This window comes from Procambarus clarkii, chromosome 2, assembly GCF_040958095.1.
Source record: "Procambarus clarkii isolate CNS0578487 chromosome 2, FALCON_Pclarkii_2.0, whole genome shotgun sequence".
Taxonomy (NCBI): domain Eukaryota; kingdom Metazoa; phylum Arthropoda; class Malacostraca; order Decapoda; family Cambaridae; genus Procambarus; species Procambarus clarkii.
In genome coordinates, this window is record NC_091151.1 from 12,078,356 (window position 1) to 12,101,986 (window position 23,631).

Below are 23,631 nucleotides of genomic sequence, written 5' to 3' on the forward strand. Positions count from 1 at the left end.
CAAAACATTCCATTCGCATCTGAGTGGGTCTTTATATACATATTATATAGATGTCTCGTCTGCGACGGGTAAAAACATGCTTAAAAAAAAACAAAAAAAAACTGTTTTTCATGTGAGGGAAATCTTCGAAACCTCTTTACAGATTGCTTTAAAATTTTGACACAACATTGCATTTGAATAGGCACGTACTTTTATGTACCTGTTTTTTTTTTTTTTTTTTTTTTGTCTTTTTAGCAAGGATAATCCTGCACGGGCCCTAAGCCTCTGGCTGGCCCACTAAGTGATGCTCGTTTCTGTTTTACGTGGGCGGAGGATGAGTATGTATGACTCGTATGGTCGCTTCAGTAAGATTTTGCCATATGTGTTTAACAACTTCCTCTGCTCTGTTGAATCTAAGTTGAAATCTTAATGGGTTTGTAACTGTGCACTGTGTTAGATAATGTTCCAGCGGTCTGTCGGGCATTTCTCCACAGTGTTGACATTTCCTCCCATCTTCCGGAACCTGTAAGCCTATTTCCCATGCACATGGGTATCCAAGCCTGATGCGATGTAAGTGCACTTCTGTTGTTCTACTGCCCCCTTTCATCAAACTAAGTGGTTCGTAGTTGGTTGAATTCTTGTACCAACCCGCAGATCCTGATGTTGCAACTGCTGTGGTGTGGTCACTGTACATCTTTCGCATTGCTCTGTTTCGAATTACTTTCTTCATCTGGGATAGACTCTGTGGTATGTAAATGTCTACATTTCTCCTCTTAGTAGCAAGTTTTGCAGCTTCGTCAGCAATGTCATTTCCTATTAGTCCCACATGACTTGGCACCCAGTTGATAAGTACCCGTCGGCCTTGTCGTTTGAGTGTGTGCATGAATGATAAGACATTTGTGATCAGATGGATGTTATCACATATGTGTTCTTGTTGCAAGGTTTCAATGGCGGTTCTCGAATCTGTATGGATGATAACATGTTGTCGGTGTTCAGCAAGAGCATGTTCCAAAGCCTTTTGAATGGCTAGCATCTCTGTTTGTAAAGTCGAACACCCATTTGAGAGCCTCCAACTATATACAGAGTTTCCTGCTTTAACTGCAGCTCCGGTTTCTTGTCCCTGCTGGTCTACCGACCCATCCGTGAAGTAAGTGAAGCTGTCGGATGCCATGTTTGCTTCTATATGCATCTGTGCAATGTTACGTAGCAGATGAGGATGTGTCTGGTTCTTCTTTCCTTCAAGAGCCATAATCATAAAGTCTGCTGGCAGAGATTCCCAAGGGGCTTGTATAACAAAGTCTGCATATATGTCGTCGACACCCCTCTCAGTGACTGTGTTTGCCATATCGAACGTATTGATGGCGTTTATCGCACAATGGGTCCACCTGTTGCCATTGGAGGCTCTTCTGTCCAGAGTTAGTGCTCCAGTGATTATATCTTTAAGTGAACTGATTCTAGGTCTAGTCAATATCTTGGTCAGCATGCACGCAGCAATCCCCTTTACCCTTATTTCATTCGACGTTAGCTTTGTTTCTAGTCTTAGGTTCAGTATTTTAGTCCTTCTGGGAGCATCTGTTATGATTCGCAATGCATCATTTTGAAGAACCTCAACGTTTGTCCACTGACCAGGAGAAAGAGTGAGTAAGGCAGGCGCTGCATAATCAACTAGGGAACGAACGGCGTGTATGTAAAACATTCTCAACACTCTGTGTCCCGCTCCTAGACGGGGCCCTGTGATTGCTCTCATTATATTTATTCGTGACTTTGCTTTCTCCTTTAGATATTGAATTTGCTTATTGAATGTCATTTTAAAATCAATCCACACTCCGAGATATTGATATTGTGTAACCCACTGAAGGTTAATGTCTTGAATGTGTAGGTGCCTGTCTGGAGTGTTGCCGCCTAGTCTCATTGCCTTAGACTTCTGTGCAGATATTTTTAGCCCTAAAACACTGCATTCAGATGTCACTTTATCTAAAGCACCTTGAGCTTTATTTAGAAGTGAAGGACCCGTAATGACTAATGCTATATCATCAGCATAGCTTAGCAATTTAACCCCTTCTGTAAAGGTCATGGTAACAAGGTTTTCCATAAGGATGTTAAAAAGACTAGGACTGAGGACTCCTCCTTGTGGAGTCCCATTCTCGTGCAAGTGGTAGTCCGACACTTGTCCTTGCAACTTTACTCTGGCATACCTGTGACTTAGGTAATCTGGAATCCATGCTAGCATTTTCCCCCTTCACACCTTTTTTAACTAAGGTGTGTAGTATTGCTTGCGGGCTTGCAAGTTCAAACGCTTTTTCTAGATCAAGGAAGATCACTATAGCTGGACCTGAGTTAACTGTTACTAGTAATGTTGCTATGCAGTTTGCAGTACCTACTCCTCTAGTGAAGCCAAATATGGGTTTATGAAGGTCTCCAGTCTTCCACAGTAGCCTATTTAAGACCATCCGTTCTGCAGTTTTACTAATGCATGATGTTAATGAAATGGGTCTGTAATTGCCAGGTTCTTTCGGCTTAGGAATCGGTATGATATCTGCTTTCTTTCAAGAGGTTGGTAGTTTGCCTTGCTGCCAAGATGCATTGATGACGTCCAATATTCCTCGTTCTCCAGCAGGACCTGCATGTGCGATCATTGAGTATGTAATGTTATCAGCACCTGGTGCAGTGTCCTTACCACCTTTTTTGGCTCTGCTTAGTTCCTGTTCGGTGAAGGGACAGTCACATTCGTCATTTATAGCTATGCCCTCATGAATGACTGTCATCCTCTCTTGTTTTAATTGTTCTCGCTGCCTTCGGACCATTGTAGGAAGCTGATATGAAGCTGTTCTTTCCGCAAATTGGAGAGCAAGTCTCTCAGCCTCCTGCAATGGTTGAATACATGCCTGTGGTCGGGCTGGTCGACCTGATATAGTTTTAATCTGACCCCATATCTTGCCAAGACTACTATGTTCATTTAGAGTTTGACACCACTCAAACCATCTTGCCTCCTTTACTTCTCTAGAAACTCGTCTTGCTTCAGATATCACCGCTCGTAGCAGAGTTCTTCCTTCTGGTGTGGGGGTTTCTCTTTAGATGTTTTCTGAAGATGTTGACTCTGTGGTTCTGTTCTTTAACTTCATTACTATAGAACCAATAGTTCCTTCGTTTTGTGTTACCTGTGATAATGATTGGAATAGCTTTGTTTGCAGCAGCTGCAACGGCTTCCTGCAGATTGGTTTCGTGTATGTTCAAATCCTCAGGTGGCATGTACGTTGCATACCATTTTTCAAGTTCTTCTTGGTATACAGTCCAATTGGCCTTTCCTAAATTCCACCGAGGCTGCGCAGGTGGTGTAGGAGGTCGTGCCAGGTTTAGTGTCGTGATAGTAGCACAGTGGTCACTGGTGATCACCGGGTCTACTTCCCACGTCGCCTGTTGCTGGAGTGCTGTTGAGATGAATGTAAGATCAAGGGAACCTCCTAGAATGTGAGTGGGTTCCCCAGTGTTGAGAAGTGTAATTTCAGATACTTCTCGCAGAGCTGCAGCTAAATGGTGCCCATCTGCATTGGCTGGCCCAGTCGCACCTAACTCTGGATGATGAGCATTAAAATCTCCAGCAATAATTACATTTTCCTGCGTGGCCAAGGCAAGCACTGCCTCTGCTTCTAGTTTACGTCTAGGGGGCTTGTAGACGTTGTATATGAGGAGCTCAAAATTAGCCATAATCACTGTAACCGCTAATACCTCTACTCCATCCCCACATGAAACTGAGTCTATTTTCTTGCTGGGTATGGTGTTTCTGACTAGGGTCATTAATCCTCTTAGTCTCCCCTGCTCATACGGTAGAACATAGTGTTGATATCCAGCTAATCTGAAGGATTTCGTGGCTGGGAAAAGAGTTTCTTCCAAAACGATTATATCTGCTTTCGCGCTGATTGCAGCCTCCTGAAGTGTGTGTTTTTTATTTCCAAGACCTTGTATGTTCCACTGCAGAATTCATAATGGCCAGACGACGGGTTCGGTTGGTGTTGCTTGTTCTACTAGAACTCCTCCTCGGAATCGACCTCTATATTCTCCGCCTCGCAAGTCGTATCGCTGCAAATCGGACTGCATTGATAGTTCGTGGTCATCCCCGACGTTGTTGGAATCTGTGCATAACTGTTGTTCATCGCTATGTTGTTGGAAGTGCTGCAGGTCGGACTGCATTGATTGTTCGTGGTCATCCCCGGCATTGTTGGAATCTGTGCATAACTGTGGTCCATCACTTTGTTGTTGGTATTGCTGCAAGTCGGACTGCAGTGATTGCTCGTGGCCGTTTCTTGTGTTGGTGGAACCTGTGCATCTCTGCTGTTCAAAACGTCTTTGTTGGCGTTGCTGCGTATCAGACTGCATTGGCTGTTGTTGTCTGTCTCCTGTGTTGGAAGATTCTGTTGATCGTGGGTGGTCACTGCTTCTTGCAGTTGCGTTTGCGAATGTGGATGTTCCGGTGTCTTGACTATCCGACTGTTGTTGGTAGTCAGGATGTCCAAGTTGCGGCGTTTGTCCTCTCGTGCTCCATCCTGTCGGAGACTGTCTATTTCTCGTGTAACTGTGGTCTGCTGCACGATCTTGTCCATTATCACACAAGTGATGTCTTGAGTCTGTTGCTGTGAAGCGTTCGGCGTCATCTGTAGGCAATTGATAATGGTCTCTGCCATGATCTTCACGATGGTTTTCAGCTGGACCTCGGTAAAACCGTATAGCTGGTGTGTTGATTCCGAAAGTAAGTGTTTTCTGCTCTTTTGCATTTGCTGTACTTCTGCAACACTTTCGTGTAATGTCTGATTCGGAATTAACAGATTCGGGAAATTTTGCTCTGTGAGAGTGGGTGGCTGTTGTGGCTGTGCACGAGTGTTCCAGACGTTGGTGTTGGTGTATGTATTGCTGGTCAGTGTGTTGATCCTGGCCTGAGCTGTCTGCACTTTTGTTTTCCGTGCAGAGCAGGTTGTGCTCCAGGCATGATGTTTGCCTCCACAATTTGGACATTTGGCTGTTGTGGTCTGGTTTGCCTTGTGCTTGGCAATACAGTCTTTGGTGGGATGTCTCAGGCTGCACACTCCGCATCTCTCCTGTCCTGTGCAGCGTGACTGATGGTGGCCGTATTTCTGACACCTGAAGCAGCGTAGGGGTTCAGGGACGTATGGCCTCTGTCGGTATGTTCCCCAATTTCCAAGACTGAATGTTTCCGGCACATGTCCCATGACGGTCACCAGAACCTGACGCGCCGCTGCCTTGTCTACTTTTGTGCGGCAACGTTCCGCATTCAGGATTTGCTTGTGTTCTAGTACAGGATCCAGGGGAAAGTCGATTGGGTATCCCAAAAGCACGACTCGTGTGCATCTTTCTGAAGGGTCCAGCTTTACCAAGCATACAGGTTTCCCTTGCAGGACTCTTACCTTCTCTAAGTAATGTGCAGTCTGTTGGTCTTGTGGTTTCATTATTATTTCTCCCTTCAGGTTGACTGTAATGGAAAGTTTGAGCTCTGGTTGTTCTTTTTCCATTGCCGTTACTACTCCATATGCTGTAGGAAAGTGGTCTGTCTGCATGATCTTGAATTTTGGAAGATGTGCAGAGGCTGGCGATGTCTGGTGTGAGACTGGTGGTGTCCTCCCCTGTCTCTTACTGCTGTCCTGCGGCTGGGCTGTGGAGAGAGGAACATTGGCTGACACTGGCTGGTGTGAAACTGGTGGTGTCCTCTCCTGACTCATACTGCCGTCCTGTGGCTATGTTGTGGACAGAGAAGCATTGACTGACACTGGCTGGTGTGTGACTGACGCTGTCCTCTCTAGGTCCATTACGTCCGCTGACTTGCTGGTAGAAGCGAGTGGTAAAGCCTCGATAGCAGTTTTCTTCTGTGCCTGCTGCACATCGGTCCACCGTCCCTCCTTGTCCGAAAGCTGCTTCCATTTCCTCTTGCTCTTAGCCTTCCCCATGACTCACTTCACGCAGTGAGAACCGACTCAAACTACCGGAGCGAGCAGGCGACACGTCCTCACTCACGGTAGCTCAGGAGCAACTCCCATGTACCTACTGTATACATGTCTCACCTGTTACAGGAAAAAACATGCCTTTTTTTTTTTAAGTGCCATCTGTTGGGCGTAAGAGCAACACACGTTGTAATCTAAGAAAAGTTTTCCCCGATAGCTTCGAAATTTTGACACAACGTTCCATTTGAATATACAAGTGCTTATATATACCTACTATATAGATACCACACCTGTGACAGGTAAAAATATGTTTTTAGTTGAAAATCAGCGCCATCTGTTGCATATAATAGCAACACACGCTATTCTAAATTTGTTACGTCTCCAATTCAATGTTGCAGATTGCATTGACAAATTGAATTTTCATAGATTTAGAATTTTTTTCATTTTGATTTAATTATTTTGTGAGATATTGCATTGGAATTGAGCTGTATTGTTTACCATACTATTCATTTCGATAGTATAGTTTATTTTTTAATGTTGTAAATGATTTTCATTTAGTTTTTTATCTTATTTTCTTATATTTCAGTGATAACGAACGTCAGATCATTTGATGTTCCCAATTTTCTGATGATGGAGTGACGAATAGTGGGGAGGATGAGGGGACAGGGAAATGGAGAATGGTGGGGAGGATAAATGGACGGTTGAGGGGGAATCGTAGGGAGGTTGAGGGGATGGAGCAGTTGGAGATGGTGGAGAGGATGTCGGAAGGGTAGAGTGCAGAATGGTTTGGAGGACGAGGGGACGCTGGAATGTGGGATGGTGGGGAGGACAAATTAAGAGGGAGGGGGAATATGGTGGTGAGGATGAGGGTACAGGGGAGTAGGGAATAGTTGCGAGGACAAGGGGATGGGGAGTGAGGAATGGTTGGCAGGACGAGGGGATGGGTGAGGGGAGGGAGGAATGGTGGGGGAGATGGGGAAAGGTTGCTGTGGCCGGATACAGCTAGTAAATAAAAATGTAAATGTTTGTTTGTTGAAAATCACTAATCTCCGAAAGTTCTTCACCGATAGCTTTGAAATTTTAAAACAACGTTCCATTCGCATCTGAGCGGGTTTTTATATACATACTATATAAATGTCACATCTGTGACAGGAAAAAAACATTCATTTTTGAAAAACTGTGTTTTTCATGTAAGGGAAATTTTTGAAACCTCTTTACTGATTGCTTTGAAAGTTTTACACAACTTTGCAGTCGAATTGGCCCGTGTTTTTATATACCTACCATATACATGCCTCACTTGTGACAGGAAAAAAAAAGTTTTTTTTTTTTTTAAATTGCCATCCGTTGGACATAAGAGCAACACACCCTATAATCTCCAAAAGTTGTTCACCGAAATGCTCTGCTGAAATGCTTTCTTCAAATGCTTTGAAATTTTGACACAATGTTCCATTTGAATATGCGCGGGTTTTTATATACCTTCTATATAGATGCCACACCTTTGACTGGTAAAAACATTATTTAAGAAACAGTGCCATCTGTTGCACATAGGAGCAACACACTCTATACTAAATATGTTATGATTCCATTTCAATGTTTCTGATTGCATTGATAAATTAAATTTTCATAGATATCGTTTTATTTTCATTTTGATCTATTTTGTGTGACAGCATTGGAATTGAGCTGTGTTGCTTACATACAGTTCATATTGTCAGTATAGGTATAGATGCCACTCCTGTGTCAGGTAAAAACATGTTTTTTGAAAAACAGCGCCATCTGTTGTGTGTAAGAGCAACACACGCTATACTATATATGTTATGATTTCATTTAAATGTTTCTGATTTCATTGACAAATTTAATTTTCATAGATTTTGTTATATTTTCCTTTTGATTTAGTTATTTTGTTTGACACTGCATATGGAATTGAGCTGTGTTGTTTACCATATCCGTTCATATTGTGGGTATAGCTTTTTTTTATTTCTTCTTTTTTTATTACTTTTTTTAACTGTTTTCCATATTTTTTAGTGATGGGAACATCAGATCATTTGGCAATGCACTGGACGAGGGAGTGGGGAATGGTGGGAAGCACGAAAGGGGACGGGTTTTGGGATAATAGTGGGGAGGACGAGGGGGGGCGGGGGTGTTGGGGATGATGGGGACAAGGTTACAGTGGAATAGAGAATGGTGGGGAGGGCAAGGGGACAGATGAGTGGGGAATGGTTTGAAGGACAAGGGAATGGGGGAGGTAGGAAAGGTACGGAGGACAAAGGGATGGGGGAGAGGGAGAAGGTCGGGAGGACGATGGGACAGTGGAGTGAGTAATGGTTAGGAGGACGAGGAGACTGTAGAGTGGGAGATGGTGGGTAGGACAAAAGAACAGGGGAGAGGGAAGGGAATAGTGAGGACGACGAGGGGAAAGGGGAGTGGGGAATAGTTGAGAGGACAAGGGGACGGTGGAGTGAGGAATGGTTGGGGGAACGAGGAGATGGGGAAGGGGGAATGGTGGGGTGGATTGGGAGACAGGGGAAGGTTCCTGAGGCTCAGCAATGCATATGAGTTGCTGAGCCTCAGCAACGCGTGGCCGGGTACAGTTAGTAGATAAATAAAAATGTAAATGTTTGTTTGCTCAAAATCACTAATATCCGAAAGTTCTTCACCAATTGCTTTGAAATTTTCACACAATGTTCCATTCACATCCGAGCGGGTTTTAATATACCTACTATATGTATGCCTCACCTCTGACAGGTAAAAACATGCTTTTTTTAATACAGCACCATCTGTTGCAAGTAAGAGCAACACACGCTATAATAAATATGTTACGTTTCCATTTCAATGTTTTCGATTTCATGGATAAATTGAATTTTCATAGATTACGATTTATTTTAATTTTGATTTAATAATTTTGTGTGACATTGCATTGGAATATAGCGGTGTTGGTTACCATACCGTTCATTTCGTGAGTATAGTTTATTATTTTTTCATTGTTTTCATGTTTTTTTAACTGTTTTTCTTATATTTCAATGATGGGAACATCATATACTTTGATGTTCCCATTTTCTGATGAGAACATCAGTTCATTTCGGAATGCATCAGACGAGAAGTGGGGAAGACGAGGGGACGGGAGTGATGGATGGTGGGTAGGATGAGGGGTTGGGCAAGGGGGGAATGGTATGGAGGACGAGGGGACAGAAGTGGGCCCACCCCTCTCTTTCTTACCGGATTTTTGTTGTCATAGAATTCAATTAATCCTGTGAGGCATAATTTGCCATCCCTGAACACATGCTGATGTTGTGTTACAAGTTTCTTTCGCTCAAGATGTTCCACTAGCTTTTTTCGCACAATCTTCTCCATCATCTTGCATGGTATGCGAGTTAGGGACACTGGCCTGTAGTTTAATGACTCCTGTCTATCACCCTTCCTGATTATCGGCACTACATTATTCGTCTTCTAAACTTTTGATAGTTCACCTGTTACCAGTGATTAGTTATACACCATGGCGAGTGGCAGGCATACAGCTTCTGCTACCTCCTTCAGTAACCATGGTGAGATTCTATCCGGGCCTGTAGCTTTTGTCACTTCCAACTCTAGCAGATGCTTCTTCACCTCCCCACTGGTAATCACACACTCATCTTGTGGTGTTTTGTTAGATTTTTTTCTATCTTATCTATGGGATTTGCCTTGCCCTACTGTGAACACCTCCTGGACCTTCTTATACAGTTGTTCGTACACTTTCTTATCGTTTGTAGTGAATCTATCTGCCCCTGTCCTCGGTTTCATTACATGTTCCTTCACTGTTGTTTTTCTCCTGATGTGGCTGTTCAGCAATTTATTCTGAGTCTTTGCCTTGCTTGCAATGTCATTTTCGTATTGCCCTTCTGCTTCTTTTCTGATCCTCACGTATTCATTTCTGGCGCTCTGGTATCTTTCTCTGCACTCAAGTGTCCTGTTAATTATCTCTAACACACATGCAAACACAAGCTATGTACTCACCTAGTTGTGCTTGCGGGGGTTGAGCTCTGGTCTCGCCTGTCAACTGTCAATCAACTGGTGTACAGATTCCTGAGCCTGCTGGGCTCTATTATATCTATACTGGAAACTGTGTATAGAGTCTGCCTCCACCATATCACTGCCTAATGCATTCAATCTGTTTACAACTCTGACACTGAACAAGTTTGTTCTAACTTCCCTATGGCTCATTTGAATACTTAGTGTCCATCTGTGTCTCCTTGTCTGCGTACTACCCGTATTAACAGTTTACCTATATCTACCCTGTTAATTCCTCTGAGAATTTTGTAGGTAGTGATCATGTCTCCCCTTACTCTTCTGTGTTCCAGTGTCGTGAGGTGCTTTTCACGCAGCCTTTAGTCGTAACTCATGCCTCTTAGTTCTGGGACTAGCCTAGAGGCATACCTCAGAACATTTTCAAGCTTCGTCTTGTACTTGAAATATACAGGTTCCATGCTGGGGCCGCATACTCCAGGACTGGTTTTACAAATGTGGTATACAAGGTTCTGAATGATTCCTTGCACAGGTTCCTGAAGGCAGTTCTGATGTTAACCAGCCCCGCATACGCCGCAAATGTTGTTATTTTTATATTGACTTCAGGAGACAGGTTTGGTGTGGTATCAACTCCTAGATCTTTCTCTCTGTCCTTTTCATGAACGACTTCATCTCCTATTCGGTACCCTGTGTCTGGCCTCTTGTTTCCACCGCCTAGTTTCATTACATTACCTTTACTCGGGTTGTATCTTAGTAGCCATTTGTTGGACCATTCCTTCAGTTTGTCTAAGTCATTTTGTAGCCTCATACTGTCTTCCTCCATCCTAATACTTCTAATAATTTTTGCGTCATCATCAAATAATGAGAGGAACGATTCTATACCATCTGGCAAATCATTTACATATATATCAGAAACAATATAGGTCCAAGGACTGAGCCCTGCGGGTCTCCACTGGTGACGCCTCTCCAATCTGAGGCCTCACCCCTCACAGTTACTCACTGTCTTCTGTAACTTAGGTACTCCCTTATCCAATGGAGTACCTTCCCTTTCACTCCTGTCTGCATCTCCCGTTTGTGCACTAGTCCCTTATGTGGTACTGTGTGAAAGGCTTTCTGGCAATCCAAAAATATTGAGTCTGCCCTCCCCTCTCTTTCATGCCTGATTTGTGTTGCCTGGTTATAGAATTCAAATAATCCTGTGTGGCAGGACTTGCCATCCCTGAACCCAGGTTGGTGTTGTGTCACAAAGTTCCTTCGCTCCAGATGTTCCACTAACTTTTTTCGCACAATATTCCCCATCAACCTGCATTGTATGCGTCATGACCTCATGCATACAGCATTACTGGAAACCATAGCCTGGACAGTCTCAATACTCGTCTAGGGTTAAGGAAAAGACTTACAAAACCGCACCAGTTTACTGACAAAACAGGTCATCGTAAAATAATAAGAAACTAAAGTTCTCTACAACTGATACTCTATCACATTAATCCGACCTTAATCAAAGCTCTTCGAAATCACCAACAGACATTAGACTGCACACCCTCTGAGCTAGCTGTCACCAGGCTCTGTCCTGGGGCAGTGGTACACCAATTCTAATATGCTATATGTCACTAATACAGGTTGAGGATGGTGGTGTCACACTCATTAATTAGTGGGTGAGAAATCAAAATTAATATCAAAGTAAAGTAGTAATGACTTAATGTCCTCAGGTACCTACCACAATAATTATACATAAAATATCACCTTCTACCTGGTAAAAATGGTGTACGTCGTTAGTCTGATCCAATACAGACTAACAACAGCACATTATATATACTATGAGGTCACTAGACCATACAACATTTTCACAAATGCCAGCTGGACGTAGCTCAGCCGTACGTTCTGAGTGTGGGAACCGACCTGTGAGATTTATATTTATTTAATTTATATGAATATATATAGAATTTATATTTACGTTAATTTATATACTTCGATAGCAATTTGTATAATGATAAGTGGACTGTATTTCTGCAATAATCTCTTAATCTCACAAATCGATCCTCTACACATTAGGGGGGTTTATTAAATTTATATATGCAGCCAATCAAACTACAGTAATAGACTACATACATTGAAGAGGTTCCTTATCTTATAGTACAGCAGGTTAGTCCACCAGGTATAACTAGGGTGTAGACACCAAATTATCCTCTTTGAGGTAGCTTCCATCACCCAGTAACTGATGCACAAAGCCTTGCTTCCTCGTCTTGACCTGTTAAAAGGGCGCTAGCTGTAAAGCCAGATACCTATATATGACAAGCTATATCAGAGAAAATACTGTACATGGAACATTGAAGACCTGGCTTAATTACCTTTAGTATGAGGCGATTTCGTGATCTAATCGGTTCACCCTACCCAATGACATTAATGGCCACTAATGATAGATATACGGGTTTCGGAAAGACACTTAACTTGAATTTGTTGACAGCGTGTGATAATGGTACACCTTTGGTTTCCATAACACTTCGTCCAAGTAAAATTAACAGGAGCCGAATTTGCTCCCGTGTGAGCCTCTGGTCTAGTATAAAGAATGGCAATGTCTAACACTCCATACTATTGACGCTACTGGCCGACATTGTCCAGATATGATAGGAGCCGAATTTGCTCCACACGTCTCGGAGGTGACACAACAATGGCTGCCCCTTCCTCACCCTGACGCCTGGCTTACATTGTCCACATGACAGAAAGTGATAGAAGGGTCACATTTACTCTACTTTAATATTGATAATTAAGTTAATTTATATGAGATGTTTTATGATGGTAAAGTCCAAAGACTAATGTATTTAAGAATAATTCCCAGCAGAATAGCTGGTGAATTATAATAGTATGTGGTGATGATATCCCGTTTTCTTTAGACGGTAATTCCACTACAAGTTACGTTTTCTATAGGTTACTTGTTGGTAATACAGCAGCAATTATTATCTGTCTGATTATTAAATGGTGTCGGATTTTCCGACACTGAGAAGTTAAAGAGTAGTGACGCATCAAGGCCGAGCGGGCCGCTAGACACACTGTTTCAAATACTGTGAGTCAACCGTCGCCTCTCCTTCAAATATCACAGACTCATAACAAAACATTTACCAATCAATAAGTCCTTAAGCATACAATATTTAATTTAGTATTATAATATACAACCTTCCAGGCGAATACATATCACTGAATCAATACACAAGAGATAATATCATGATATTAATTCTCTATTTGATTCTTTATATATCTACAAGACATGGTAACACTGGCTGCGACAGTACGCCATGGGGGGAAGGATCGGTTAATGGAGGATTCAAGAATTTACTGGTCAGCTGGTAATACATAATTATACATGAATACAAGAAAAATATTATATACCAACATAATCACTATAACCTGCCTCGGTGGTATAAATCTCACAGTACCAGTATATCAGTTACCAACAAGACAAGATCCTAATGCACTGAACAGCAATGACATTTATATCATAGTATATATGCTAGTCATACATTAGGTGCCTAAATATATAAATTCAGCCTCGTAATACATATAGCATGTCAGGTACAACAATACATAGAATTTCAAACTATAGATACAATGGGATTTTCAAGATAAACGCCATTAGGCTTCTGCTATTTACTCTACTTCAAATATCTCCACAAATATATGGAGTATACATTTGGTAATGATACATAATATATAAATATGTATATCAAACATACAATAGCAATAAGTAATATATACTATAGTTTTTGTCAGGCTTAGATTATATATACAAGTACCTAGTATCTGTGATACTAGACTAATCGGCCTAGATATCACTACAGAGTATGAACTCAGCATACACCAGCCACAGTATGATCATCCTGGTGTATGTGGAACATAACATAAATACAAGAGAGGGGATAGACAGGAACACTGGCCTGTAGTTCAGTGCTTCCTGTCTATCCTCCTTCTTTTTTATCAGGACTACATTTGCCTTCTTTCAAATTTTTGGCAGTTCACTTGTTACCAGTGATTTGTTAAACCACCATGGAGAGTGGCAGGCACAGTACTTCTGCTCCTTCCTTTAGTATCCATGGTGATATTCCAATCGGGCCTATAGCCTTTGTCACATCCAACTCCAGCAAAAGCTTCCTTACATCCCCACTGGTATTAACTATTGCCTGGTTAACTATTCCTTCTCTTATCTCCGGAACGTCTCCTTGCTCTAATGTGAGGACCTCCTATAATTTCTTATTGAGTTCCTCGCCCACTTCCTTGTCGTTCGTAGTGAATCTGTCTGCCCCATCTATCCTCAGTTTCATTACCTGTTCCTTCACTGTCGTTTGTGTGTGTGTGTGTGTGTGTGTGTGTGTGTGTACTCGCCTATTTGTGCTTGCAGGATCGAGCATTGACTCTTAGATCCCACCTTTCCATCGGTTGTTTACAGCATTGACTCCTGTCCCATTTCCCTATCATACCTAATTTTAAAAATATGAATAGAGTTTGCTTCTACAACCTGTTCCCCAAGTGCATTCCATTTTTCCACTACTCTCACGCTAACAGAATACTTCCTAACATCTCTGTGACTTATCTGAGTTTCCAGTTTCCACCCATGTCCCCTCGTTCTGTTATTATTACGTGTGAACATTTCACCTATTTCCACTTTGCCAATTCCCCTGAGTATTTTATATGTCCCTATCATATCTCCACTCTCCCTTCTTTTCTCTAGTGTAGTAAGGTTCCTTTTCTTCAGACGCTCTTCATATCCCATCCCTCGTAACTGTGGGACAAGCCTCGTGGCAAACCTCTGAACCTTCTCCAGTTTCCTTATGTGTTTCTTTAGGTGTGGGCTCCATGATAGTGTGGCATACTCTAAGACGGGTCTCACGTAGGCAGTGTAAAGCGCCCTAAAAGCCTCCTCATTTAGGTTTCTGAATGAAGTTCTAATTTTCGCCAGTGTAGAGTACGCTGCTGTCGTTATCCTATTTATATGTACCTCAGGAGTTAGATTAGGTGTCACATCCACTCCCAGGTCTCTTTCTCGAATCGTTACAGGTAGGCTGTTCCCCTTCATTGTGTACTGTCCCTTTGGTCTCCTGTCACCTGATCTCATTTCCATAACTTTACATTTGCTGGTGTTAAACTCCAGTAGCCATTTCCCTGACCATCTCTGCAACCTGTTTAAGTCCTCTTGGAGGATCCTACAATCCTCGTCTGTCACAACTCTTCTCATTAATTTAGCGTCATCCGCAAACATTGACATGTATGATTCCAATCCTGTAAACATATCATTTACGTAAATTAGAAAGAGGATTGGTCCCAGTACCGATCCTTGAGGTACTCCACTTGTTACTGTTCGCCAGTCCGACTTCTCGCCCCTTATCATTACCCTCTGACTCCTTCCTGTTAGGTAGTTCTTCACCCATACTAGGGCCTTTCCGCTTACTCCTGCCTGCCTCTCAAGTTTGTATAGCAGTCTCATGTGCTGTACTGTATCAAAGGCTTTTTGGCAGTCAAGAAATATGCAGTCTGCCCAGCCTTCTCTGTCCTGCCTTATCCTTGTTACTTTATCATAGAATTCTAAAAGGTTTGTTAGGCATGATTTCCCTGTCCAGAACCCATGTTGGTGCTTGTTTACAAACCCAATGTTCTCCAGGTGCTCAACAAGTCTTAGCCTAATTATTCTTTCAAGTATTTTGCATGGGATGCTTGTCAGTGATACGGGTCTGTAGTTAAGTGCCTCGTCCCTATGACCTTTTTGAAAATCGGTACGACATTTGCCTCCTTCCAGCAACTGGGCAATTCTCCCGACATAAGGGACTCATTAAAGATCATTGCCAGAGGCACGCTGAGAGCCTGCGCTGCCTCTTTAAGTATCCACGGTGATACTTTGTCTGGTCCAACAGCTTTATTTGCATCCAGTGTTGTCAACTGTTTCATTACCTCATTGTGTGTGTGTGTGTGTGTGTGTGTGTGTGTGTGTGTGTGTGTGTGTGTGTGTGTGTGTGTGTGTGTGTGTGTGTGTGTGTGTGTGTGTGTGTGTGTATTTGTGTATGTGTGTATGTGTGTGTGTGTGTGTGTGTGTGTGTGTGTGTGTGTGTGTGTGTGTGTGTGTGTGTGTGTGTGTGTGTAGCTGGATGGGACAATATGTCTTCAGTATTCATGGAGCATCCTTATTCCCTGAAGTAATCAGTGCCAAGCCTACAACAGCCATAAAAGTAACATATTACACCACGACTCGGGAAACAAAGTGATGAAGAGGGTGATTTGTGAGGGAAATAGGAAGAATAGGTTGGATGGAAAAAGAGACTATGAAAAAAGAGAAAATATTGAAAGAGGAGTAGTCGATGGTGGTTAAAAATTCAGATAAAAGACCAGCCTTGCAGACCAGTAGATATGACGAATACAATTTTTTTTATCATGCGTACGTATTATTTATCAAACAAATTAAAATGCCAAAATAATAGGATATTGATAATGTTTACTTATTGGTCTAACTAGTGTTTACAGGTCTTAGCATGGGGCGAAATTTGATTATCGCAGAACAGAAATTTCGACAGTTGTGTGCAATGGACTCTTGCATCGCACACTGGATGATAATCGTTGGATTGTCGCGGTAGACGCGAGTTTTGAGTGCTGCAATATTCAGTTGTTTCACCTCGGCTAATATGCAGATTTTGCAATGGGATCGTGCTTGCAATGCAGTTAATTTTTTTGTTATTATAATCATTAGTTCAGTAATTTTTTTACTTTATTGTTGTAATTTGAACGTGTGTTTTTTCATATTTTTTTCATGGCTGATATTATACAAAGTTTACAAAATATATTTCCAATACTTACCGTCTCAAAACCTCTCTCACTTACACACTAATTCACTAACACAGGAAGGCTCGGGGAAGTATGGTCACTTCCTACAAAATCATCAGAGGAATTGATAGGGTAGATAAAGATAGACTATTTAACACGGGTGGTACGTGAACAAGGGGACACAACTGGAAACGTGAGAACCCAAATGAGTTAACGAATGAAATGCATTATGCATTGATATAGTGGAGGCAGACTCCATACACAGTTTCAAATGTAAATATAAGATCAGGAATCTGTACACCAGTTGATTGACAGTTGGGAGGCACTACCAAAGAGCCAGAGCTCAATCCTCTCAAGCACAACTATGTGAGTACAACTAAGTGAGAACTACTAGGTGAGTACTTGTAAGAAGCAAGACTTGCACCGTTGGCAAACTGACACATTTCTCATCTAAAAATCGAACAATTGTATCAATGACCTTACCAACTCTGCTCATAATATTCCTTCTACGAAAATTCCTGCTGTTACTATTGCTACGAGCTCTCTAAGTACTGAAACTGCTCCGTGTTATTGCTACTAATGTTAGTACAAGAACTTGCTTTGGTAGTACTAAATATACTAATACTCTCCTAATATTCATAGTACTATTTCCAACACACAACGTATCGGTTCCTATAATTCCCGTGTTACAACTTGTGATAAAGTTGTTATATCTTGGTATAACGTTTTTATGACGTATTAGAACGTTGTTAGAACTTGCTATATTGGTTGCTACAACTTGTTATGTGTTAACACTTCCTCGTACGTTGTAACAACGTTGTAGTTTCGTCGTGTGGTTGGCGGGTTTCAACTACTCCTCTGTTAACATTCATAGTACTGTTCCAACGAATACTTCTACTTCATCTACTCCTATATTCAATGTCACAACTAATGTTAGTGCTGCTGCAATTGTCTTAACTAGTAGGGTCTCCGTAGTACTGTTGAGTTCGTTCTCGCATCACTATCGGGTCTCCCAGGTTCGAATCCCTGGCTGGAAAGAAATGGTTAGGCCCGTTTCACAGCAATTAATGCCTCTGTTCACCTAGTAGAAACAGTTAGCTGGGAGTTAGTCAACTGTTGTGGAGTTACATCCTGTGTTAGGTCAGTAATTTGACCTTGTGGGGGACCCCGTTCTCTCGAGCGTTCCCAGCGTCACTAAAAAGATGTTCTAAATTGCCTGAACCTAACCTAACCCAACCGAGGACCTACGAATGTCCCCATTATACCAACGGGGCAACACGGCAATTTTGCGACAGGTATGAATTTGAGTAATCTTAAATTCGACGTTAGGGAGATTTTTACTTCAAAATACTATGTGTTATGCGAGAGGACAGATTACAATACAAGCCTAACGTATATACATACACAGGCTTCCTGTCCCAGACAAAATTACTTGAAATTTACAAGTAAGTAATTATCAAGAGAAGGCACCAAACCGATAAGACTATGTAGCATCATCAAATGTGCGGAATAATCAGAGGGTGATAAATATCACCAAGGATGCCATTACGAGAACAGAAACGCATAAGGCAAACGATATCAAAAGTACCAATTAACCAAGAATTCTATCGAGGGACAAGTGACCGCGATGGACGGTCGGAAAGAAAGACACACGCTCGTCCTGGAAGTTAGAACATTCAACCAGGATATGCATGACTGTAAGAGGGACAATTCATTTTGGACAATAAGGAGCAGGGCGGTGCTACATTAAGTGACCGTGAGTTAAGTGTGTATGGCCAATACGCAACCTCGGTAGAGACGTTTCCCGCCGCCAGTTACGGTGGTAGGAGGAAGGCCACAGGGACACACTAAAGAGTACGCAGTTTCTTACCAACAACTGAAGAACAACACCCCTGCCAATGGGCAATGATGGAGGAATGAATAACCGGGTAAAAGTCGGAAAAAGGAATACCTTTACTGGAGATGGGTCAAGAGTGGATAGTTTCTTTAGCAGCATCATCTGCACGCTCATATAAAGAAACACCAATATGGCTGGGAATCCCAGCAAAACTCTGCAGATTTAAATTTACTGGGGATCAGAAACAACCAATGTTGAATCTCGACGCCCACTGGATGGACCGGATTAAAGGACCCGAAAGCCATGAGTGCCCTACGAGAGTCAACGACAACCACAAAGGAATATTGACAACGAGAAGGCAGGAGACGAAGAGTATAGAGAATAGCATAAAATTCCGCTGTGAAGATGCTTGTCTCCGGAGGTAGGCGACACATATAAGTGTGGTTAGGAAACTAGCCTTCCAAAACAAAAGAAAATAATCAGCCATTTGCCAGCGGCGGTGTCTCTTCCAGGCTGCACGCTTACAGTGGACAGCCCGAACACAGTCCGCATTCCACTAGGGAATGCACTTCCTCGTGCCCCGAGAGGTAGAGCGAGAAATAGAGAATGGGCAGCGTCGAAGAGGATGTCATGAAAAAGAAAGAGGGCGCAAGGGAGAGGCAGAACTGTGAGGTCGGAGAGAGTAGCTCGGAGGGTAAAGAGGTTCCAGTCTGCCTTGGCAAACTGCTACCTAGGAAAAGAGAGAGGAGGGTGAAAAGAGAAAAAGGTAACAAGGATGGGGAAATGGTCAATGCCATGGAGGTCATAAAGAACCCGCCACGAGAAATCCAAGTAAAGAGACGACGTGCAGAGAGGAAAATCAAGACAGGAAAGGGTGCGAGTTTGAGAGTCCAAATGAGTAGGTTCACCAGAATTCAGAAGAGACAGGGAAGAAGAGAGGACAAACGGTTCAAGAAGGCGACCCCGGGTGTTTGTGAGAATATCACCCCAGAGGGTATGTCGACAATTGAAATCACCCAGCAGGAGAGGCTTTGGCAAGGAGTCCAGTAGGTGTTTAAGATCAGGAAGAGAAAGCAGGACATGTGGGGGGAGATAAATGGAACAAACCGTATACCATTTACTCACAAAGACACGAACAGCAGAAAATTGGAGAGGCGATGGAAAAAGTAGGGGGACGAAGGGAATATCAGAACGAATCAAGGGAGCAGTAGAGTTATGGGCTCCCCTGCAAAAGCTTAGGGGGGGGGGGAGGGGAGAGAAAGGAATAGCCATGGAAGCGACAAGGACGAGCAATAAGCATTAGCTCCTGGAGACAGACACAAAGGGGGGGGGGGGGGAACTGTGAAATCAGAAGTTAGAATTCATAGAAATTAGCGTTTTATATACGTATATTCCATTGAAGAAAGACATGACATCGACAAAATGAGAAAGGACAACAAAAGAAAACAATGAAGAAACAAAGATTAAAAGGAACACAGCATCTTAAAGAAGTTCAGGATTGGGATCAGGGTCAGCGAAGTCAGGATTATGGGTCATGGGTAAACTGAGTAAGGATGGAGGGAAGGGAGCAGGACAGACCAGAGGCGGACGAGCAGGGTCCGGAGGAGGAGGAGGAGGAGGAGGAGGAGGAGATAACCGAGGGACAAGGACATTCGGAGGAGGAGGGGCAGAAACTGGGGAGCGCACCTTAGCAAGAGCAGCAACCGAGAGGTAAGCGGGGGCCAAAGAAACCTCCAAAGCAGGAACAGGGGGCTCGACCACCGATACTGGAGAGGATGGAGCGAAAGACTCAGAGGTAGGGGGGCGAGGAAGAAAGCGAAGCCTTCTTACCGGCCGGGGAGGAGAAAGGAGATGAGCCAGGCTTACGATTCTGACTCAAAGAGACAGTTGTTCCAGCAGCAACGTACTGGGCAATAGACTCAAGCTTCTCAACAGGAGAAGAAGAACGAGAGCGAAGAACACGATGATCGCTGGGAGATTGATGGATATCAGCCCACACAAACAGGCGGCATGGAGAGCTAAGAGATGGAGAAGGATGGGGAGGAGGATTAGAGGGAGATGAGAAATAAGACACAGGAGACATGACAGGCTGGGTAGAAAGAAGGGGAACTCCCAGACAGAGAGCTAGGAGGGGGACCCTTTGGGACAGAACATAAAAGAACAGGGAAAGAGGCGGTGGGCATATCAGATTCCAAGGCCTGGAAACGGTTGTGAGACTGAGGATGGTGGGAAGGACGAGGAGAGGAAGAGCTCAACACGCGAGCATAAGAGACGCCAGCGATAGGGGGGAGACGGTGAACTTGGTGCCTCGCCTCAGGAAAAAGTCAAACGTTCCCGGTACTGCAAGCTGAGGATGGCTGCCTCAAGCTTGTAATGTATACACCCATGGGAGAAGGTAGGGGTGAGCCTCACCGGAATTGAGGCAGCGAGCCTGGGGAGAAGTGCACTCCGACTTAGAGTGACCTTCGTCCCCACACATAGGACAGAGAGAAACAGTACTGGAGCATCGGAGGGCACCATGCCCAAACTTCCAGCACTTATTACAGAGCCGAGGAGAGGGAATGTACTCCTAATCGGAGCATCTGACACCAGCAAGAATGAGAGAAGGCAGAAGGGTCCTACCATCAATGGTAATTTTCACAACCCGAAAACGCTGACGGCGACGACCACGAGGGAGACAAGTAAACGTGTCCACCTGTAGGACAGAATGGCTCTGGGCTTCGAGGATATGCTTGGTATCTTCATGGCAGTCCTTTAGATTCCTAACACCAGTTCCAACATGGTGCGGGAGGAGAATAGTGCCAACACTTTCATTTAACCGAGCATTCTTGGAGACCCGAACAGGGGTTACGCCAAGACAGGATAAGACAGTCAAGCGAGTAGCTGCATCCTGAGAAGGAGCAGCAATGACACGTGTACCGAGATGGGTGGGGTTGAAAGTAACAGAGGCATTTACTGAATCAACAAGGTGCCTATGGAGGGAAAAATCATCAGGAGGAGTAGAATCTAAATGATGGAGGTCAAAGTCCACATACCAGGACCAAACAAGGCATGATAAGAATTAGTATGGGAAGGGAGAGTGCGAGAGCGGCCGTAACGGGGATGGAGGTGAGAACCTCTAGAAAGAGAGGGACGCAGCAGTTACACCGAGAGATGGAGCCGTGCTAGAGGACGAGGTGGTCACCACAGGATTCTTGGGGCTCGACCCTAACACAGAGGAGGGAGGGGAGCGGAAGGGGGGGGGAGTAGTCCGGTCTGGGCCCAATGTAGCGGGGGCAACAGAGTCCAGTCTTCCAGTACAGTCCGACTCAAGGGGCCCGGTCGCCCACTCCATGAGCCTAGGTAAGAAGGGTCGTGTCGTCATCCATGCATCAGTTGTTATAAAAGTCTGAAGCCTGGAATCAAGGAATACCACCTACCAGGGCAGCACTGGAGGACAGTACAGGATGGGTGCACCATCCCCAGCAGTGCTCCCCCTTTTCAACAGCATCGTCTATTCAGTTCTATATAGTTCAGTTCATATTCAGTCCTTGACGATGCATTCCTACTGCATCGTCTATTCTCCCACAATGGTGCAAGGAACTCATTCCCCTTATCGCCCCAGCCTGGACACCCAGCCATCCACTCAGGGCGTCACAATAATACTAACAAAAAGTCACAATAATACTAACAAAAATAATCCAAGCGTAATATAATTGACGCTTTGCATATCCTTTGTATATAATAAGGATATGCCAGTAAGGACAGAAATGCAACAATGACAAAAAGAGTAACATGGACGGAAAGAACCTCAACCTTGAGCACTCAACCCGGGCAAGATGAGGCTGCTCCTCCTGTCATGAGTGGCACTCGAACGACTCTTCCCCCAAGTCGACCAGCGCAGGAGCGACTTCTTCTCCTTCACTTACTTGGGCCGCTTTTCTTGCGTCTGCCGGGGCCAACTCGAGCGTCTTTGTCAGTAATTGGAGTCTTTGAGGCCACCACGAAGCCACAGTGCTCCATCTTCTTAGTCAACTTTAGACTGATTTTCTCGACCAGTGGGGATGAGAGGGGAAGTTTGAAAGGCACGGGAAGAGGGAGATGGGAAGGAAATGGAAGGGAGAAACGATAGATTTGAAGGTTGACTTAAGGAAGGTAATTGCCTGCTAGGAAGCAGCACTCGTTGAGAAAGCTACTTAAGAGAGTTGGATTCAATGAGACATACAGTAGTTATTATTAGAATAGTTCAGATAATATCAGTCTGGCATGAGTTCTGCCCTCATACGGGTCCTAGACGCAGCGTATCTCACATTCACGAGGAGAGTAGACTCTTGCCTCACAGTATGTTGTGAGTACCAGATGACGACATGATAGGTAGTACATGGGTGTTGTGAGTACCAGATGACGACATGATAGGTAGTACATGGGTGTTGTGAGTACCAGATGACGACATGATAGGTAGTACATGGGTGTTGTGAGTACCAGATGACGACATGATAGGTAGTACATGGGTGTTGTGAGTACCAGATGACGACATGATAGGTAGTACATGGGTGTTGTGAGTACCAGATGACGACATAGGGAGTACATGGATGTTATGAGTACCAGATGAAGACATAGGGAGAACATGGATGTTATGAGTACCAGATGACGCCACCATAGATAGTACATGTATGCACACTAAACCACATCATCAACCGAACCGATAAAATAACAAATAATATAAGTTTAAATGATAGGTGACTACAAAAATAAACAGGTCCTAAGGTTTTTAATATAAAGTAAACTCCATAGGCCCAACAAGTTTAGGAAAGCCAAATTGTACCAATTTCTTAATCCGGTTCAACACTGAGTTTCCAGAATATATTCAATATTTTAAGAGTAATTATAATCACTTTTTTTAATCAATCAATTATAATCACCCCTTTTTTCTCGTATTTAAAAAAATAGGTCTCACGGGATCAGGCTTCCCGTGAGACCTATTTCCTCAGATATACTATCTCCAGGCTTCCTCAGATAGTATAAAATATCAAGGCTATGGAATTCTCTAATTATCGAAATTCCAAATTCCCGTCCAATAATCAGTGTAATGGG

General features: G+C 43.4%; 1 protein-coding gene across 1 annotated transcript; it reads right to left on the reverse strand.

Moving 5' to 3' along the window:
- Positions 1-20,040: 20,040 nt before the first annotated feature.
- LOC138365707 (uncharacterized) lies at positions 20,041-22,560 on the reverse strand. Its single transcript, XM_069326204.1, has 2 exons — positions 22,467-22,560; positions 20,041-20,324 (listed from the first exon to the last, which is right to left on the reverse strand). Exons 1-2 carry the CDS (start codon positions 22,558-22,560, stop codon positions 20,041-20,043), a joined length of 378 nt encoding a protein of 125 aa, XP_069182305.1.
- Between the last annotated feature and the right edge of the window lie 1,071 nt (positions 22,561-23,631).